This window comes from Ranitomeya variabilis, chromosome 5 (genome assembly GCF_051348905.1).
Source record: "Ranitomeya variabilis isolate aRanVar5 chromosome 5, aRanVar5.hap1, whole genome shotgun sequence".
NCBI lineage: Eukaryota > Metazoa > Chordata > Amphibia > Anura > Dendrobatidae > Ranitomeya > Ranitomeya variabilis.
Window position 1 is genome coordinate 225,221,536 of NC_135236.1, and position 21,709 is coordinate 225,243,244.

General features: G+C 42.5%; 1 protein-coding gene across 1 annotated transcript in view; it reads right to left on the minus strand.

Moving 5' to 3' along the window:
• MYO1E (myosin IE) overlaps positions 1–21,709 on the minus strand; it is a 189,285-nt gene that overhangs the window by 17,160 nt on the left and 150,416 nt on the right. Inside the window, exons 21-25 of the mRNA XM_077263863.1 lie at positions 20,523–20,692; positions 19,299–19,444; positions 12,963–13,109; positions 9,992–10,152; positions 9,268–9,354 (exon numbers count right to left, since the gene is read on the minus strand). Coding sequence (XP_077119978.1) covers positions 9,268–9,354; positions 9,992–10,152; positions 12,963–13,109; positions 19,299–19,444; positions 20,523–20,692 — 711 coding nt within the window. The remainder of the gene's footprint in view (positions 1–9,267; positions 9,355–9,991; positions 10,153–12,962; positions 13,110–19,298; positions 19,445–20,522; positions 20,693–21,709) is intronic.

Sequence of the window (21,709 nt, forward strand, 5' to 3'; positions counted from 1 at the left end):
CCCGCTCCCAACCCACCTCATCCCAAACCTCACCACAATCTTCATCCCAACCCTAACCCATCTCTTCAACCTATCACTAACAAATGGTGTTTTCCCCTCAAGCTTTAAACATGCCTCCATCACACCTATCCTCAAAAAGCCCTCTCTTGACCCATCCTCTGTATCTAGCTATCGCCCTATATCACTTCTCCCCTATGCCTCAAAACTACTGGAACAACACGTCTACCTTGAACTGTCCTCCCATCTCTCTTCTTGCTCCCTCTTTGACCGCTTACAATCTGGCTTCCGGTCACACCATTCCACTGAAACTGCCCTAACTAAGGTCACCACTGACCTTTTAACCGCCAAGAGCAAGCGACACTACTCTGTTCTCCTCCTCCTCGACCTGTCGGCTGCCTTTGACACAGTGGACCATTCCCTATTATTACAGACCCTCTCATCCCTTGGCATCACAGACTTGGCCCTATCCTGGATCTCATCATACCTAACAGACCGGACATTCAGCGTCTCCCACTCACACACCACCTCCTCACCTCGCCCCCTCTCTGTCGGAGTCCCACAAGGTTCAGTCCTTGGGCCCCTGCTCTTCTCCATTTACACCTTTGGCCTGGGACAGCTCATAGAATCTCATGGCTTTCAGTATCACCTCTATGCTGATGACACACAGATCTACATCTCTGGACCAGATATCACCTCCCTACTAACCAGAATCCCTCAATGTCTGTCCACTATTTCATCCTTCTTCTCCGCTAAATTTCTGAAACTTAACATGGACAAAACAGAATTCATCATCTTTCCCCCATCTCACGTGACCCCCCCAACGAACCTATCCATTACAGTAAATGGCTGCCCACTCTCCCCAGTCCCACAAGCTCGCTGCCTCGGGGTTATCCTTGACGCTGATCTCTCCTTCAAACCACATATCCATGCCCTTTCCACTTCCTGCCGACTTCAACTCAAAAATATTGCACGAATCCGTTCATTCCTCAACCAAGAATCTGCAAAAACCCTAGTCCATGCCCTCATCATCTCTCGTCTTGACTACTGCAACCTCCTGCTCTGTGGCCTCCCTTCAAACACTCTCGCACCCCTCCAATCTATTCTAAACTCTGCTGCCCGACTAATCCACCTGTCCCCCCGCTATTCTCCGGCCTCTCCCCTCTGTCAATCCCTTCACTGGCTCCCCATTGCCCAGAGACTCCAGTACAAAACCCTAACCATGACGTACAAAGCCATCCACAACCTGTCTCCTCCTTACATCTGTGACCTCATCTCCCGGTACTTTCCTACACGCAACCTCCGATCCTCACAAGATCTCCTTCTCTGCTCCCCTCTTATCTCCTCTTCCCACAATCGCATACAAGATTTCTCTCGCGTATCACCCCTACTCTGGAACCCTCTACCACAACATATCAGACTCTCGCCCACCATCGAAACCTTCAAAAAGAATCTGAAGACCCACCTCTTCCGACAAGCCTACAACCTGCAGTAACCACCGATCAACCAACCGCTGCACGATCAGCTCTATCCTCACCTACTGTATTCTCACCCATCCCTTGTAGATTGTGAGCCCTCGCGGGCAGGGTCCTCTCTCCTACTGTACCAGTTATGACTTGTATTGTTCAAGATTATTGTACTTGTTTTTATTATGTATACCCCTCCTCACTTGTAAAGCGCCATGGAATAAATGGCGCTATAACAATAAATAATAATAATAATAATAATAGTAATAATAAAAGACCTGACAAATTTCAGTTGGTGGATAATGAATCTATAGTATATGAAAGTTTAATTGTAATCATTACATTATGGTAAATAATGAAATTTAACACTATATGCTAATTTTTTGAGAAGGACCTGTATAGCTAAGATGTGTGGTCACCTAACACTTAATTCAGTTCTATGTAGCAGATAGGGTTAAAATATAACTTCTTGTATATTAATAAAATTAATACCTACATTCAAAAACATGCATAACAAAGTTTTCTAATAGGGCCGGAGAAGTCAAGGACATTCTTAAACACTGGCCTATTCTACTTATGGATGCAAATATCAGAAATGACATTATCCCCCTCCCACAAATTGCATACAGCAAGGGAAGGTCCTAAATAGGTTGGTCCACGGCCATTGCCAGCCGAATACAGATCAATCTTGGCTTGGCACACAAACAAAAGGGTTGTTATAGATGTGAGGTTTAAAAGCATGCAGATCAATACTACTAGGAAAAGAATTGAAATAACACGGGTAGAACTTTATTCCATAAGACATTTTATTAATTGCCGTTCAACAGGCATAATCTATAAAGCGACAAGTGAATGTGGTGTAGATTATATAGGCAAAACAAGGAGATAATTTTGTAGAAGAATTGGGGACCATCTACAGGATACTATCAATAAAAGGGACACATGTGGCTAATACCAAGATGATTACATTTCATTTAGGTGTATAGAGCAAATCTACCCTCTCCCTACAGGGGGGAAATTGAGACCAAATGATGCTGCGGAAGGAATAACAATGGATTTTCTTGCTGTGGACGATACATCACACTGATCTCAGTGAACAACTCTTTTGCTCCTTTCTTGTAGATCAGTGTATTTAGGGAGAGCTAGTTGAGGGTAAGCCACCAGAGAGTGTGGGCGCCATGTGCACAGGTTCCTACGGTGCCAACCTCCGCGTTAGGTAGGGCACAGAAGAGCATAGTCCAAAATAGGGCCAGTATAGTTCCCCCATGCCCTCTTATTCTTTTTTGCTTTCTCCTTTTTTATTTTCACCAATTCTGCCATGAAGTTTCTGCAGTGTCACTAGCCTCAATAAATCCAAGAGTTAAAAGTAACCTGTGGAATATAGCTTGGAGGATGTCCCAATCATAAAACTTAACTTTTAATAATAAGTTTAAAACTCAGACAAACAACTTATAAACAACCAAAAAAGTGCTCATGTGAACCAGTGCTCAAGAAATAAAAATTGGTTGGATCTCACCCAGGGAGTAATCTCGAGTTTGTCCATTTGTTGGTGGTGTCCATAGTTTGGGATCACTTGGGGCCTGTCCTTGTGAGGATAGGAGTTTGAATGGGTATATGTTGTGAACTCTGTTTTCAGACTCCCTCCTGTGGTCGTGAGTGGTACTGTGTGAGTTCTATCTTTGGGCTCTCTCTGGTGGCTCTTTTGTTATTCTGCGGGTCTGTGGCTGGGATCAGCTGCCTCGTCACCTGCTAGTCAGGTTTTCTATTTAACTCAGCTGGACCTTCACTCCTTGCCTGCTGTCGTTGTTATTCAGTGCTGGTCCTGATCTCTCCTGACTTCATTCGTTATCTGGCTCTCCAAGAGAAGCTAAGTTTTTGCTAGCTCATTTTTTGCTCATCTGTGTTCAATATGTTTTCTCAGTATATGATGAGTTCAGTCCAGCTTGCTAATATGTGATCTTCTCACTTGCTGGTAGCTCTGGGGTGCTGAGGTTCTCCCCTCACATTGTTAGTTGGTGTGGGGGTTCTTGCATCCTCTGCGTGGATATTTTTGGATAGGGTTTTGTACTGACCGCATAGATTCTTTACTGTCCTCTTTCTATTTAGTGATTAGCGGGCCTCCTTTGCTGAACCTGTTTTCATTACTGCATTTGTGCTTTCTCCTTCACTCACCGTTATTATTTGTGGGGGGCTGTTCTAAACTTTGGGGTTATTTCTCTGAGGCAAGTGAGGCTCTTATTTCTCTCTAGGGGTAGTCAGTTTCTCAGGCTCTGAAGAGACGTCTAGGATTTTAGGTACGTTCCATGGCTGCCTATAGTGTGTGTGCGGTTAGGATCAGGTTTGCGGTCAGTCCAGTTACCACATCCCCAGAGCTCGTCCTATTTCTCCTACTTAGCTGGTCAGATTTGTGATCCTAAGCCACTAAGGATCATAACAGGTATAACAGGGAAGGAGAAAAATAACCCTACCCCCAGTCCCTATGTCTGAACTGCGGACCCTCAATTGAGGATACAGAGTGACATACCATTGTGACTATACATCCGCTACTATTGGAGAGGCATACTACTCTGCTACTATTGGTGAGATCCAACCAATTTTTATTTCTTGAGCACTGGTTCACATGAGCACTTTTTTGGTTGTTTATAAGTGGTTTGTCTGGGTTTTGAACTTATTATTAAAAGTTAAGTTTTATGATTGGGACATTCCAAGCTATATTCCATAGATAACCCCGAGGGTATTGTGAGAGTGTTGACTAGATCGCACTATAGCCGATTGTACTTAAAAGTAACCTGCCCTTTAAGTGAGGCACTCACTTCTGTCGAAACATACCTTTCTCATATGTGTATCTAGTCGATCTACCGAGTCCTCAGGGTAATCCTTTAGGGCTTATATATGCCGTGGGAATGACCCTACAAAATACTTGATGGTTGTATTTAATCTGATCAGGAGGTTTCTGCTCATCGATCAAATAAGAATCATTTTCCTGTTCCTTGCTAATGAATAGACAGTATGTTTACCGGGATAGGATTTGTATATTGGTGGGATGTGGTTTCATATCACTACAATACCTATTCCCTTTGAGAATACCTTGTTATATTTACAACAACTATTGGACGGATTTACCAGTTGACGCATGGTTGGGAGGAGACGTTTGTGCGTCACCACCGCTGCAGTGTTCCAAGAACCGGATATCCGCCCAACATCTTTGAACATGCAGGCCATAGACAGGAAGGACGTCATATGCCTGGGCAGAAGCACACAGTGCTTAAAAGGCTGCATACAGGTAAACGATACATGACGGCATTTTATCTATAGGATATGACTTAATCATCAGTAGAGCTGATCTGGATAAGAGCAACGAAACGTCGGTAATTTCTAAAAAATGTGGGGAAGTCCACCAGGATACCAGCAAGGATTATCAAAGATGCTATTAGATACGTCTGTCAGCGTGTTTGGTGAGATGGTTCCATTTCAATATGCTGTTCATATTATATAGTGGCCCTCATGGTGATATAGATGCGTCAGAACATTTGACAGTATATTGGTTGGACAAAATAATGGAAACATGTGATAAACATGCAAACCGTGACATATGGTAATGTTTTGTAGTTGATTATTTGTGTATGTAAATTAACTGTTTGTTTTGCATAATTGTAAGAACATTGATGAGAACCTGATACCAATGGCAGACCTCTCGGATTTTCAAAGATGCCAAATTGTTGGTGCTCGTATGGCAGGCGCTAGTGTAACAGAAAGTGCCCGAATGCTTGGCGTGTCAAGAGGTACTGTCTCCAAAGTAATGACTGCGTTTGAAAGAGAAGGAAAAACGTCCGCAGCAAAGCACAGGTCCGGCCGAAAGTCAAAGTTGACAGAGAGACACTCTAAAGCGAATTGTGAGAGGATCGCAAGACCACGGCTCAGAAGATCACTGCTGAGCTCAATGAACACCTACAGAACCCAGTTTCCACGAAAACTGCACATCGGGAGCTGCACAAATCTGGATTCCATGGAAGAGCTGCAATTAGAAAACCGCTGCTCTCAATGACAAATGTTTCCAAGCATTTAGAGTGGTGTAGAAACCTCCAGAATTGGTCCCTTGAGCAGTGGAAACATGTGATTCTCAGACGAATCATCGATTACCCTATTTCCGACCTCCGGCCGAGTGTACGTTTGGAAACATCCGAAAGAAGCATTCCATCCAGACTGCCTTCTCCCAACCGTAAAACATGGCGGAGGTTCTGTGATGATCTGGGGTGCTATATCATGGAGATCCGCCGGGCCAATGATATCCCTTCATGGAAGAATTAACAGCCGAGATTATTTAGGCATTTTGGGCAACCAAGTGCATCCAATAGTTCAAGCACAGTTCCCGGAGGGGAACGCCATCTTTCAAGATGATAATGCACCAATTCATACAGCTAGAATCGTTAAAGCATGGCACGAGGAACATTCTAATGAAGTTGAGCATCTCATCTGGCCCCCACAATCCCCAGAACTCAACATTAATGATTATTTATGGTCGATTTTAGAGATTCCAGTTAGATGTATACACACAGCCCACAAATAGATATGGAGACTGGAAGGCAGGTCTCTGTTGTATCCATTGGGTTTCTGTTTACTATTTATAGTCGACATGGAACTTAATGCACCTTTTACAGAAGAGGCTTGACTTATTCTCCATGAATGAATGAATTGACACAGACTCATTAACTTCTGCCTAGGATATTGCCTTTTTGCATAGTAAAAGGGAGCTCTAGCCTAGTATACCATTTTTGAATTGCCTTCTGTTTATGCACAATGCACTTTGTGCTTTTTTCTTATTTGCATGCTTTTGAATATAGGGATTGATTTTATTACTATAGAATAAAAATTATATTTTAACCTCGTTATATACATCTCATTTCATCTTCAACTTGCTTAACTGTTCACAATAACAGTAATTTTCACCAGAGGTGCCCAAACTTACATGCCACTGTATTAAGAGGGCTGAAGAAGAGAAAAGATATCAGACTGTATGGTTTACAAAAAAAGCCTGTTTAATGACCAAAAGAGTAGTCATTTCCCTTCTAGAGCAAAATCAGGATTTGTGAAGGCCCCTGGGTAAAATGTGTAGGAGTATTTTTTTTTTTGGAAAGGTACAAAATGATGGGTAAAAACACCCACAACAACATGACTGCATTTTTTTAAATTCCATCTTTAGCCATCAGTGTGCACAGTGTATGCATTAAAATACTTTTCGGTCACGGTCTTCTCCCAGTTCTAGGCCTGCTGTAGTCCTCTTGTGCACCATGTAGCCGCAGTTGTGACCAGCAAGTTCACAGAGCATTTCACCGAGGACCAGCAGTCACTTTATCAATGAAGGTCTATGACATGCACATTGCAGCTCTCACACGGTGCTGAAGGGGAACGTAGTGACGCTAAATGGTAGAAGGCAGCGATGACCATGTATTTTAATACGTACATTGTAGACATATTATGGATGGTTGTAATGCTGGTGGGAGTGGACAATGCACCACGGGCTAGGCTTACCCTGGAGAGGTGGAACTAAGTGACTACCTGGTATTCACCACAGCCTCTGATGGTGAGGATAGGCTTGGCTACAGGTAGTCACCAGATACCACACAAGGGCAGTCTCCAGGTTTGCAGCAGATGACCAGAGGGTCAGAGACACTGGTATGAGGTACAGGAAGACTAAGGCAAAGACGTGGTCAGACAATCCGAGGTCAGGTCAGGCAGCACTCCAAAGTGGAGTGCAGCGAGGGGGCGGCTTGTGCATCCTGGTCAGTATTGGAACATGGAATAATATTTGGATTTCATACCCTATCTGGTGCATTTGATTACCTTGATTGTTATGTGATGGTATCATGGTCTGCACTATGCACTTTTACCTTTTGGTATATATGTATTTGATATTTATTTAATTTATTACCTTTTTGTGCTATAGTTCTCAAATGCTTTTTCTGTAATTATGTTCTATAGGTTTTATCATGTACTGGGAAATTTGATGTTTATATTTAATATCTATTCAACTCAATATTGTGTGTTGGCATAGTTACCATTACTTTCCTTAATTACTTCACATATGCACTATGCATTGAGATATGAAATGGTTTCCATCAGTAATATATTTTTCTATACATAAAATTAATTTATACTGACCAGTATAATTGATATTTATTTATCCTTTATGATTGTGATTTATTCATTCATTAAATTTATACTTTCTGAGGCCGGTTTCACACGTCAGTGATTCCGGTACGTGAGGTGACAGTTTCCTCACGTACCGGAGACACTGACACACGTAGACCCATAAAAATCAATGCATCTGTTCAGATGTCATTGATTTTTTGCGGACCGTGTCTCCGTGTGCCAAACACGGAGACATGTCAGTGTTCGTGGGAGCGCACGTTTTACACGGACCCAATAGAGTCAATGGGTCCGCGTAAAACACGGACCTCACACGGACATTCTCCGTCTGGGGTCCGTGTGCGTGCAGGAGACAGCGCTACAGTAAGCGCTGTCCCCCCCACATGGTGCTGAAGCCGGTATTCATATCTTCCCTGCAGCAGCGTTTGCTGTAGAGAAAATATGAAGAATAGTGTTAAAAATAAAGATCCATGTGTCCGCCGCCCCCCCACCCCCTGTGCGCCCCCCCCCCGCTGGTCAGAAAATACTTACCCGCTCCCTCGCTCCTTCCTGGTCTGGCCGCGCCTCCTACTGTATGCGGTCACGTGGGGCCGATCATTTACAATCATGAATAGTCGGCTCCGCCCCTATGGGAGGTGGAGCCACATATTCATGAATGTAAATGATCGGCCCCACGTGACCGCATGCAGGAGAAGCCGCGGCCAGACCAGGAAGCAGCGAGGGAGGCGGATAAGTATTTTCTGACCAGCGGGGGGGCGCACAGGGGGTGTGGGGGCGGCGGACACATGGATCTTTATTTTAAACACTATTCTTCATATTTTCTCTGCAGCAAACGCTGCTGCAGGGAAGATATGAATCGCAGCTTCAGCACCATGCAGAGTGGGTACCACACGCTCCGTGTGGTACCCACTCGCCATACGGGCGACACAAATGTGCCGCACGTATGGCCTCCGTGAGTTCCCAGGCACACGGACACGGATAACTCCGGTACCGATTTATTCCGGTACCGGAATTATCTGGACGTGTGGGACAGCCCTTATTAGTTACTTTTGCTGGCCGTTTGACACACCCATCCCTCACATTTTTTCCATCGTTTGATTTGATATTCTAAGTCTTGTTTCAGCATGCTTTCCATGCTTTTTAACAATGTTGTACAATCATGTCTTGTAAATATTATTTAATAAAATTTATACATTGCTATTTGTTTATCGGATACTTATTTTTCTTTTGGATTTATTTGTTTTTCTAGTATCCCACTTTTTACTTATTAGTATTATTGGTATTTCTTTTCTATGTAGGTTTACTAAGTTTAAGTTTGTGCAGGATCTGACCACAGCTCCCTATAACCAGGTGGAGGCAGCTGGCATATACTGCAGAGTTGGAAGATCTGCATGAGGACTCAGTGTGGTGGCCTAACAAGGGAAGGAGCAAAGCGGCGATCACAGTAACATAGTGCTGGGAACGCATGCGCCAACATCACTAAAAGAGGGGTTTAGAGAAAAAAAAAAAAAAGTATAATATGGCAATAAAAGGATTACATACTGATGCGATAATGTCACAGCAGACATATTTAATGTGGTAGAAGTTTACAGTAGACTGAGGTAGTTACGGGATTAGTGGAGATCACACTATTATCCAACTTTGCTTTACGACCTACCTGGTGGTGGTGGGGCAGCCCTGATTGGGTAAGATTTGGCTTGGTTTGTGTTTCCTCTTCCTTGCACCAAGTTTCTTCGTGTTGGCCCTAAATAATAAATATTTGTCATTAAAGTCAAATAAAAGTGCCACAAAAAAAAAAAAAAAAAAGCAGCCCAGCGACTTTCTGTATCAGAATCTACCACAGAACATGTTACTATGTGTAAAATAATTCTGGAGAACATGAGGACTCTTTGTTGAAACACAGCTTTACACTATATTGTGTATATGGGGCTGTGGAGTCCGTGTCCACTGTGGTGGAGTCAGAGTCTCTATAAAATGGAACGACTCCCAAAATATATAATACATTGGGTACAGTAGTACAAATTCAGGATGTGCTGTAAATGTCTTCAAAAAAAATTTGGGAAAGTTATGAAATGTCCTATAAATGTCTGTTCTTGATCTAAGGATCTGGGCTTTTAGCTGAGATGAATCTGTGCTGCACTTTATGTACATGCTCAGTAGTGACCAGTGCTGTGGGGTCGGAGTAAGGGAAATGGAGGAGCCGGTTTGGCTAACAGACTCCACAGCCCTAGCGCACACACGAAAACACACACACACACACACACACACACACACACACACACACAATTCTTGTAAAATTAATTACATTCAGAGAATGTATTCTCCTGAAAAAAGTTAGGGTGATTTTTCTCTTAATTGCTCCTGAATACAGATCTACTTACGGGAGTTCTTTGGCAAGCCTTGTCCTATGCTGACCTGAAGCACCTTATTGCTGTGTTTAAGTATAGCTACATCACCAAATCCTTGGAGAAACTGCACTTGACGTGAGCCACTTCCACCGCTCCATGGACCCCAGTTTTCTTTTTTTAGTTTCATCTCAAGTCTATAGTAAAACATAGAAAAAATAACCAACTATGAACTATTTAGCAACAGTAGATTCTTGTCCTCAATATTTTGATATCACAAATGTCATAGGAAAATAGTACGATTACAAACTTCCACATTTTATATTCTAATTCAAATAAGTTGAAATCCTTCAAAAAAACAAGATTATAATGAAAGGACATGCGCATCACCAGCCTGACATGTTCTCGCCAACAATGAGATCAACCAGAAAAGACAAATAAGGCTGGGTCACACTACAGTATTAAATAAATTAAAAAAAAAAAAAAAAACAACTAACGATTTTCATCAAAACGTGGCAATTTTTTTCCTCCCTTGTAATCCTTGTGCGGACAGTATGCAATATACAGACAGTATGCAATTAGTTTTTTTTTTACTCCGTAGATAATACTGACTTACAGGACCACTTACAGTTACCTATGTATCTAAAAATCAGATGCCATACTGTGACGCCTTATTGCATCCATCTGTTTTCTCGCACTCATTCTATTTCAGAGTGAAATCACAGATTTTGCCATTGAAAATAATGATCATCAGCACTGCCCCATTCACTAATACTGGTCAGTGTGCAATCTGTCCGGAAAAAAAAAAAAAAAGAAAACGGATAGCACCTGTCTGATTTGTAAGGTGGTGTGAGCGAGCCCCAAGAGATATACTCAGTAATCCTGAACTAAAAAGGATCAAGGCTACAAAATTCCTAAAGACGCACGTACCCAAACTGTCAAACTCAAATTGACAATTTCCTCTTAAAACTCCTCTCTCAAAAAGATGGAAAAATAACGAAAAATGTAACCCCTTCACGACAGGACCAATTTACGCTTTTGCTCCCCTTCTCAGAGCCATAACGCTTAGTTTTCTATCCACACTGACATACAAGGGCTTGTTTTTGCAGGACGAGTTGTACTTGGCTTTTTTTTCCCATTTTCAGTACATGATGTGGTAAAAAAATGAAAAGTGAAGTTGTGAAAAAATGCAATTCTGATGTTTTTTGGGAATTGCTTTTACGGTGTATGTTTAGTCAGAACGCAGAGGATCTATAGGCTCTCATTGTAAAATCGACTTCTGGCTCATGCGTACTGCAAGAACGGGCCGGCTTGTTGCCATTATGGTGACGCCGCAGAGCAGAAAGCCGCTGGACACCAGGGAAAGCAGTGGTAGGTCAGTACATTAATACACACACTGATACTAAAGGTCATGGAAGTGCTTCTCTAAAACTAAAAAAAAAAAAAAAAGACATGGGGTGCAGTGCCTGTTTTTATCTTGAAAATTTGGGACATGCAAAACTAAAATGTTGCATAGATACGGATTTAGAAACCAAAATAACTTTCATACCTAAACTAGTTTTATTTAATTCTGATCCCCTATATAAATATTTGAACAAAAGCTTAATTATTTGCCATTTTATCATCAACTCTGACATTTAAGGTACCTTCACACTAAGCGACGCTGCAGCGATACAGACAACGATCCCGATCGCTGCAGCGTCGCTGTGTGGTCGCTGGAGAGCTGTCACACAGACCGCTCTCCAGCGACCAACGATGCAGAGGTCCCCGGGTAACCAGGGTAAACATCGGGTTGCTAAGCGCAGGGCCGTGCTTAGTAACCCGATGTTTACCCTGGTTACCAGTGTAAAATGTAAAAAAACAAACAGTACATACTCACCTTCGCGTCCCCCGCCGTCCGCTTCCTGCACTGACTGAGTGCCGGCCCTAACAGCAGAGCGGTGACGTCACCGCTGTGCTGTGCTTTCACTTTACGGCCGGCGCTCAGTCAGTGCAGGAAGCGGACGGCGGGGGACGCGAAGGTGAGTATGTACTGTTTGTTTTTTTACATTTTACACTGGTAACCAGGGTAAACATCAGGTTACTAAGCGCGGCCCTGCGCTTAGTAACCTGATATTTACCCTGGTTACCATTGTAAAACATTGCTGGCATCGTTGCTTTTGCTGTCAAACACGACGATACACGGCGATCTGACGACCAAATAAAGTTCTGAACTTTAACCAACGACCAGCGATATCACAGCAGGATCCTGATCGCTGCTGCGTGTCACACTCAACGATATCGCTAGCCAGGACGCTGCAACGTCACGGATCGCTAGCGATATCGTTTAGTGTGACGGTACCTTTAGAAAAAACTAGTCCCTTACTGAGTACGAATTAAAAAATCCTACTTATCTTGTCAACACGTTTACCTCTATCACTGGAACCGCAGGACTCTCCTCCCCCCCCCCCCCCCCCCCCATTAATGCCCCCTAACCTGCCTTTTTTTCTTTTACCCATAAATTATAAAAGTTTTTCTGGATCCTTTATATAGTACCATATTATAAAGTTAAAAATATGCAAATTGTCTCTTTAGAGAGGAAGAGGACTAGAACTCCAGCGCCACCTATAGGAAGTAGAAATCCTAAAAGCCAATATCGACTCTAACGAGCCTTGTTCTAGTAACCCAGAATATACATAAAGGAAAATCAGTGAAATGCTCATTAGTTTGGGAGAACATCTTTCATCTTTGGCAAACTTTAAACTATGTTCTACAAAGCCAGCCCCTCAATTTATTGTGCTGCATGACAAAAAAAGAAAAAAAAAAAAAAAAAAAAAAAAAGGAGGAAGAAATGTTGCCTGATGGACAAAAGGGAGAGGCAGCCGGCTCCTGGAATGGCAGGGAAGCTACTAGAATAAGCCTGGTTAAATAAAAAATGAATTTGAGACCAAATGCCAAATTGGAGGCTTGTCCAAAGCCACTCCAAACAGTCTGATAAACCGCATTCTCATGGCGAACACATACTCACGTATTGCTAAATTTCAGAGGTAGTTTTCTTTGGGTTTTTTCCTCATAGTGTTTGGCCAGCAGGCTAATGAATTCAGTCTTGAAGACAGATTCCAGCAAACTATCATATTCTTGTTCGTGAAGAATGAAAAAGTCATCTTGGAATGTACTGTAAGGAAAAAAAAAAAAAGTATTTTTCCAAACTGCAATTAATGTCATAATTATTTACATGGCGATGCACGGTTAATAAAACCTGGTTGAATTTGACATACAACTGCACACAAGACGACCCGCAGTACGGTGATCCAACTGTTCTGGAGTATTTACTACCTTCTAATAACTAGAAAAGACTTTCTCAAGACAATTACTGTTGAGCTAAAACGATTTGAAGGACACTAGTCCAGGGGCCACATCCCCAACATCTCTTCCAATTTGTAAGCCCGGCTAAACATGATGATTCCAGAATGATACATGCATGACACTGCACCGGGCTTACTAATAACACAGGGATAACAGCAGGTAGGAGGGTTGTATGGCTCTGGTCCGGTTGCTTTTTTTCGTACATATTCTCCCTACTCCCAAGATGAACACTTTGCAGCAATGACCCATTTCTGCAAAATCACTTAGTCTGAATCCAGTAAATACTTGACAGGGCTCCTTGGTATGCAGACTTCCCCAATAAAATCCTTTTAAAGTTTCAAACAGGGGCCTTACTAGAATTCATAGTCTGCCTCCGTGCAAAATGAAGGCTAGCTCCACCGTGGTAACATCTACTTAAAGGAAACGTGTCGTTAGAAAGTGACATATGGTTTAAATCAGGTTTTTGTGTTACATGTATTTTGCAAACATGGAATTTTTTTTTTTAATGAATTAATCTGCGATTTTCACACTAGCCAAGGGGCCATTTTAGACTCCTACTTTTTGTCTGTTAAGGAAACTTTTGAAATCTGTTCCTGAACAGAGGCAGAATTACAATGACTGGTAACATCAAGTGATGAGCGAACATGCTCGGATAAGGTTATCAAAGCATGCTCAGATGCTAACCAAGTGTCTTCAGTATGCTAGAGTCCCCTTGGCTGCTCGACAGCTGCAACACATGAAGGGATTGCAAGTTTGTTGGGCAATCTCTGCATGTGTTGCGGCTATTGAACAGCCATGAGACATGCAAGCGTGGGGACTTGAACATATTATTCGAGCACGTTGAAGACTCTCGGTTCACTCATCACTAGTACCACCTCTATATAGGGCCGGTTTCACACGTCAGTGGCTCCGGTACGTGAGGTGACAGTTTTCTCACGTACCGGAGCCACTGACACACGTAGACACATTGAAATCAATGCATCTGTGCAGATGTCATTGATTTTTTGCGGACCGTGTCTCCGTGTGCCAAACACGGAGACATGTCAGTGTTCGTGGGAGCGCAAGTATTACACGGACCCATTAAATCCGCTAAATCAATGGGTCCGTGTAAAACACGTACCGCACACGGACGTTGTCCGTGTGCAGTCCGTGTGGCATGCAGGAGACAGCGCTACAGTAAGCGCTGTCCCCCCCACATGGTGCTGAAGCCGCCATTCATATCTTCTCTGCAGCAGCGTTTGCTGTAGAGAAGATGAAAAATCCCTTTTTTTGTCCTCGTGTTTAAAAGATCCCTGTCACCACCCCCGCCCTCCCACCCCCTGTGCGCCCCCCCCCCCCCCCCGCTGTTACTAAAATACTCATCCGGCTCCCTCGCAGCGTCCTGTCCTCGTTGCACCTTCTCCTGTATGAGCGGTCACGTGGGGCCGATTACAGTAATGAATATGCGGCTCCACCCCTATGGGAGGTGGAGCTGCATATTCATGATGACTAATCGGTGGCCCCACGTGACCGCTCATACAGGAGAAGGTGCGGCGAGGACAGGACGCTGCGAGGGAGCCGGGTGAGTATTTTAGTAACAGCAGGGGGGGGGGGGGGGGGGCGCACAGGGGGTGGTGACAGGGATCTTTATTTTAAACACGAGGACAAAAAAAAAAAAAAAAGGGATTTTTCATATCTTCTTTCCAGCGAACGCTGCTGGAGAGAAGATATGAATGGCCGCTTCAGCACCAGATGCAGGGGACAGAGCTTATCTCTAGCGCTGTCTCCTGCACGCTCCGTGTGGTACCCAGTCGGAACAAATCGGTACCGGAGTTATCCGTGTCCGTGAGCTCACGTAGGCCGTGCCGCACGGATGGCCTACGTGAGCTCACGGACACGGATAACTCCGGTACCGATTTTTTCCGGTACCGGAATTATCTAGACGTGTGGGACAGGCCTAACAGGATCCACCGAGCACAGTAAGCAATTTCCCTTCGCAACAACATTTGTATACGCTCAACAGGTGCTTCAATACAAAATAGGGTCAGAGTGTTCATTGTGGCTAATTAATGTACATGTGAATTTCATGAAACAGGACGTTAGTCTAAAAAATCCCTGTAGCCAATGTAAGAATTCCACTTTTTTTTAATTTTTTTTTTTATTTAAAACACAAAACATTGAATTTAATCTTAACATTAGGTCATTTTCTGCTGGCACATTCCCTTTAATAGGATGCCCTATTGATGTATAAGTATCCCAGGTGCAGCGCTGCTTACTGCATAGCAAAAAAAAAAAAAAAAAAAAAAAAAAAAAGTACAACAATGGTCTTTATTCACCAACCACGAGAGCTTTCCAACTGCTTTATTAATTTAGAAGGTGTATCATCCGTTTAGTGACGCATTATCGCTAACCATTATGCCTCTCATCCCAAGACATGTCATCACTATGAACATTAGCATTGGAGCAGGCTGTGAACATGGTACTCTTTTCTAGTGTGTGTGTAGGTCATTGTGGTGGGATCAGCATTGATCCCACACTTATTACCCATCCATAGATCGGTATCCAGAAAAGTTTTTTTACAAATGACATTTATGAAGAGTGGCCTGTAATGTGGAGAAATGGCTCAATTTCTGGAAAAACACCACATTTTCAAGTCCGCTGGCTTAACCCCTTCATGACCCAGTCTATTTTGACCTTAATCACCTGGCCGTTTTTTACAATTCTGACCAGTGTCCCTTTATGAGGCAATAACTCAGGAACGCTTCAACGGATCCTAGCGGTTCTGAGACTGTTTTTTCGTGACATATTGGGCTTCACGTTAGTGGTAAATTTAGGTCGATAATTTTTGCGTTTATTTGTGAAAAAAATGGAAATTTGGCTAAACTTTTGAAAATTTCGCAATTTTCAAATTTTGAATTTTTATTCTGTTAAACGAGAGAATTATGTGACACAAAATAATTAACAACATTTCCCACATGTCTACTTTACATCAGCACAATTTTGGAAACAAATTTTTTTTTTGCTAGGAAGTTATAAGGGTTAAAATTTGACCAGCGATTTCTCATTTTTACAACACCATTTTCTTTAGGGACCACCTCACATTTGAAGTCAGTTTCAGGGGTCTATATGGCTGAAAATACCCAAAAGTGACACCATTCTAAAAACTGCACCCCTCAAGGTGCTCAAAACCACATTCAAAAAGTTTATTAACCCTTCAGGTACTTCACAGCAGCAGAAGCAACATGGAAGGAAAAAAATGAACATTTAACTTTTTAGTCACAAAAATGATCTTTTAGCAACAATTTTTTTTATTTTCCCAAGGCTAAAAAGAGGAACTGGACCCCCAAAAGTTATTGTACAATTTGTCCTGAGTACGCTGATACCCCATATGTGGGGGTAAACCACTGTTTGTGCACATGGCAGAGCTCGGAAGGGAAGGAGCGCCATTTGACTTTTGAATGAAAAATTAGCTACAATCGTTAGCGGACACAATGTTGTGTTTGGAGAGCCCCTGTGTGCCTAAACATTGGAGCTCCCCCACAAGTGACCCCATTTTGGAAACTAGACCCCCCAAGGAACTTATCTAGATGTGCGGTGACAACTTTAAACCCCCAAGTGCTTCACAGAAGTTTATAACGCAGCGCCGTGAAAATAAAAAATCATTTTCCTTTCTTCAAAAATTTTTTAGCCCGCAATTTTTTTTTTTCACAAGAGTAACGGGAGATGTTGGACCCCAAAAGTTGTTGTCCAGTTTGTCCTGAGTACACTGTTACCCATATGTGGGGGGGGAGAACCACTGTTTGGGCACACGTCGGGGCTCGGAAGGGAAGTAGTGACATTTTGGAATGCAGACTTTGATGGAATGGTCTGCGGGCATCATGTTACGTTTGCATTGCAGAGCCTCTGATGTACCTAAACAGTAGAAACCCCCCACAAGTGACCCCATTTTGGAAACTAGACCCCCCAAGGAACTTATCTAGATATGTGGTGAGCACTTTCAACCCCCAAGTGCTTCACAGAAGTTTACAACGCAGAGCCGTGAAAATAAAAAATCATTTTTCTTTCCTCCAAAATTTTTTAGCCCGCAATTTTTTATTTTCGCAAGGGTAACAGGACAAACTGGGCAACAACTATTTGGGTCCAATTTCTCCTGAGTATGCTGGTACCCCATATGTGGTGGTAAACCACTGCTTGGGCGCACGTCGGGGCTCGGAAGGGAAGGAGCACCATTTGACTTTTTGAACGCAAGATTGGCTGGAATCAATGGTGGCGCCATGTTGCGTTTGGAGACCCCTGATGTGCCTAAACAGTGGAAACCCCTCAATTCTAACTCAAACACTAACCCCAACACACCCCTAACCCTAATCCCAACTCTAGCCATAACCCTAACCCCAACACACCCCTAACCCTAACCACAAGCCTAATCTTAACCCTATTTCCAACCCTACCCCTAATTCCAACCCTAACCCTAAGGCTATGTGCCCACGTTGCAGATTTGTGTGAGATTTTTCAGCACCATTTTTGCAAAATCCGCAGGTAAAAGGCACGGTTTTAACTGCGGATTTACCGCTGATTTCCAGTGTTATTTTGTGCGGATTTCACCTGTGGATTCCAATTATGGAGCAGGTGTAAAACGCTGCAGAATCCGCACAAAGAATTTACATGCTGCAGAATACAACGCAGCGTTTCCACGCGGTATTTTCCGCACTATGGGCACAGCGGATTTAGTTTTCCATAGGTTTACATGGTACTGTAAACCTGATGGAAAACTGCTACGAATCCGCAGCGGCCAGTCCGCTGCGGATCCGCAGCCAAATTCGCACCGTGTGCACATAGCCTAATTCTAAGGGTATGTGCACACGCTGCGGAAAGTGCTGCGGATCCGCAGCAGTTTCCCATGAATTTACAGTTCAATGTAAACCTATGGGAAACAAAAAATGCTGTGCAGAAAAAAAACTGCGGAAACGCAGCGGTTTACATTCCGCAGCATGTCACTTCTTTCTGCGGATTCCGCAGCGGTTTTACAGCTGCTCCTATAGAAAACCGCAGTTGTAAAACCGCAGTGAAATCCACAGTAAATCCGCAGCATTTTTGCACTGCGGATTTATCAAATCCGCTGCAGAAAAATCCGCAGAGGACCAGAATACGTGTGCACATAGCCTTTCCCTAACCCTAATTCTAACCCTAACCCTAGTTCTAACCCTAACCCTAGTGGAAAAATAAAAGTAAATATATTTTCTTTATTTTATTATTGTCCCTACCTATGGGGGTGATAAAGGGGGGGGGGGTTTCATTTACTATTTTTTTTATTTCGATCACTGTTATATGTTTCATCACAGTGATCAAAATGTACATGGAACGAATCTGCCGGCCGATTCGGCAGGCGCACTACGCATGAGCCTGCAATTTTGGAAGATGGCGGCGCCCATGGAACAGACGGACGGACACCGGGAGGCTCGGCAAGTATGGGGGGGGGAAAGGGGCTGGATAGTAATATTTCACCACTTTTCATAGATGAAATATTACAAATTGCGACAAAGAGCGATCGTAGCCACATGGGGGCAAAGCCACCCCCCCTGGGCTAAAGTACCACTCCCCCTGTCCCTGCAGATCGGGTGAAATTGGAGTTAACCCTTTCACCCAATCTGCAGGGACGTGATCCCTCCATGACGCCACATAGGCGTCACAGGTCGGATTGGCACAGACTTTCATGACGCCTACGTGGAGTCACAGGTCGGGAAGGGGTTAATAAAGAATTATGTAGGCTAAATTTTGGATACATATCACTTTCATTATTACATTATCCATAAGCAAACAATTATCTATGGAAATGAGAAAATGTTTTCCCACATGGCGCCAGATGGGTAACTATTGTGCTATAAAGACGTTCTCCTCACAGCAGGCTACGGCTTTACTACAGGAATACGTTTTACAGATACTAAAGCGGCGTGATAGGAAAAAACAACACAGGAAGGAAGGTTGGAGAGCAGAGTTTCTACACGTAGGTACAGATACTAACCTTAAAGACACAGAAAGAATACGCTCCACGTCAATCTTCTTTTTCACCACCTCCTTCACTATTCCTTTCTCTGGGCCTTGTTTTACTTTCTCTCTCCCAATGAGGTATACGGATTTTGGGGTTAGTATAAGGTCTCTTTTTATTGCCTTTTAAAAATGAAAAAAAAAAAAAAAGTTGTGTTTAATATTCGTCACCATAAAAATGAATGCATTTCATAATGTAACATTAAGGTTGTCACTCCAATTTTTTTGCTAAAGAGCTAAAAATCAACCAAATCTAACTTTTTTTTTTCATTTAATTCAATCCTAAATTTGACCCAAGTCATTACATTCCCTCTCTTGGAGGCTCCATCACTTATGACTTTATGAAAAGACAATTTAGAAGAAGTTCAGTCCTTATTTTTAGATTTATACAGTTAAAAAACCAAAACAAAAATAGGCATCTTCAATTTAAATGGTCACTGTCGTTCTAACAAACTTTGCATAAATCAATAGAGGTGAATGCAAGAAATTTTGTTATATATCTTGTCAGAGAAATCTGCTTCTTTCTCCTTTCATCAGCCACTGCCTTCCCTTTCTCTTGCCTCCAGAACTCAGATTTCAGCTTTTTCTCAAGGTGAATTATGACTTGGTCAAAAATTAACTGCTAGCTCACTGAGAGGTCAGGTTGCAGAGCATCCTAATAGCTATGGAGAAGGGAGGATGAAGGAGCCCTGGGCACAGAGAAAGACCAGGTAGACACGGGAAAAACAATTTGCAGTTTATAGCAAATGTATTTAACTTCAGTGCAGGACTCACAGCTACACAGCTCAGCACTGCTGTATTAGGTCCTCCATACTACTTCTGCTTCTGTCTGAACTGAAGAGAAAGAAGAAAGGGAATCCCTCTATCTTTGTAGGAAAAGCATAGCAGCCACTAAATCGGAAATTGGACCTGGAGTCCACAGAGGAGACAATCTGGTGAGAAGGGCAGACCACAAACTGTTCTATAACATGTACACACACACACACACACATACACACACACACACACCTTATTCTGAGAAGTTTCCAGAATTGACAGACATGCTTTACCTATATTCTATAAATCCCACTCCCAGCCGCTGATCAACAATCAGTGTCCTCCTTGTTCTTTTCGACCAATTCTATCAATATTCTAATCTCACAGTAGACCATTCTGAAATTACATTGCAATTGTTGCAACTGGAAAAACACTTTTTACTTACCTTAGACCGTCGGTCATATTTGGTGACAGTGTCAGCAAAATCCACTTTTTCACGTTTTCCCAAAAATTGCCGGAGTTCAGGATGGTCTTCCATACCAATGTAGTCACCAATGAAATTCCTGTTAATACTATTCCGTCGTCTTTCTTTCTTGTTGAGGAAAAGATCTGAGGCTGGAGAAAAAAAATAAAAAAAATAAATAAATAAAAACGTTTCTTGGAATAAATCTTTGGTTCATACTATTTTTCACTTCTAACAAATAAAATCCTACCTAGATTACACATCATAGCTTAAATATAAAGCAAGTCTGTTACAGTAAAATGACCTGGGAACATAATTACAGTACATATTGAACACCGTAAAAGCAACACTCAAAACAATGGTGGAATTGCAAACTTGGATTTTTTTCTTTATTTTTTTTTTAGTACAGTGTATGGTAAAATTCATGGTATTCAAAACAACAATCTGACCCACAAAAAAAAAAAATAAGTTCATACAGCTATATCAATAGAAAAAAAAAAAAAAAAAAAAAAAAAAAAAGTTATGACTGAAGAAGGCAAGGAAAAAGCGAAAGGGCAAAAACTAAAGACCTCTTTAAGAGCTCAGTAGTGGACACTGACCACATGTATACGACTTGCATTCTTGCGGTCGTGTGTCCCCTAGATGGGTCCAGTATTTTTCAATTCACTTCTATGGAGAGAAGCCAAGCATGTCTATTCAGCACAATCATACAAACATCGGGGGAAATAAGTATTTGATCCCTTGCTGATTTTGAAAGGGTGACCACTGACAAACACATGAACAGTCTATAATTTTATGGGTAGTTAATGTTAACATTGTAATTTTCTGGATTAAATTTTTTATATTCGATCTCATTGTATAAATTTGTATTTTGCAGTGAGAAATAAGTATTTGATCCCCTACCAACCATTAAGAGTTCTGGCTTCTACAGACCAGTTAAAAGCTCCTAATCAACTCGTTACCTGCATTAAAGACTGCATTAAAGTCTGTCTTACACATTCACCTTTATAAAAGACTCCTGTCCACAGACTCAGTCAGTCTCTAACCTCCACAACATGGGCAAGACCAAAGAGCTTTATAAGGAGGTCAGGGACAAGATTATAGACCTGTACAAAGCTGGAATGGGCTACCAAACCATAAGTAAGACGCTGGGTGAGGAGACAACTGTT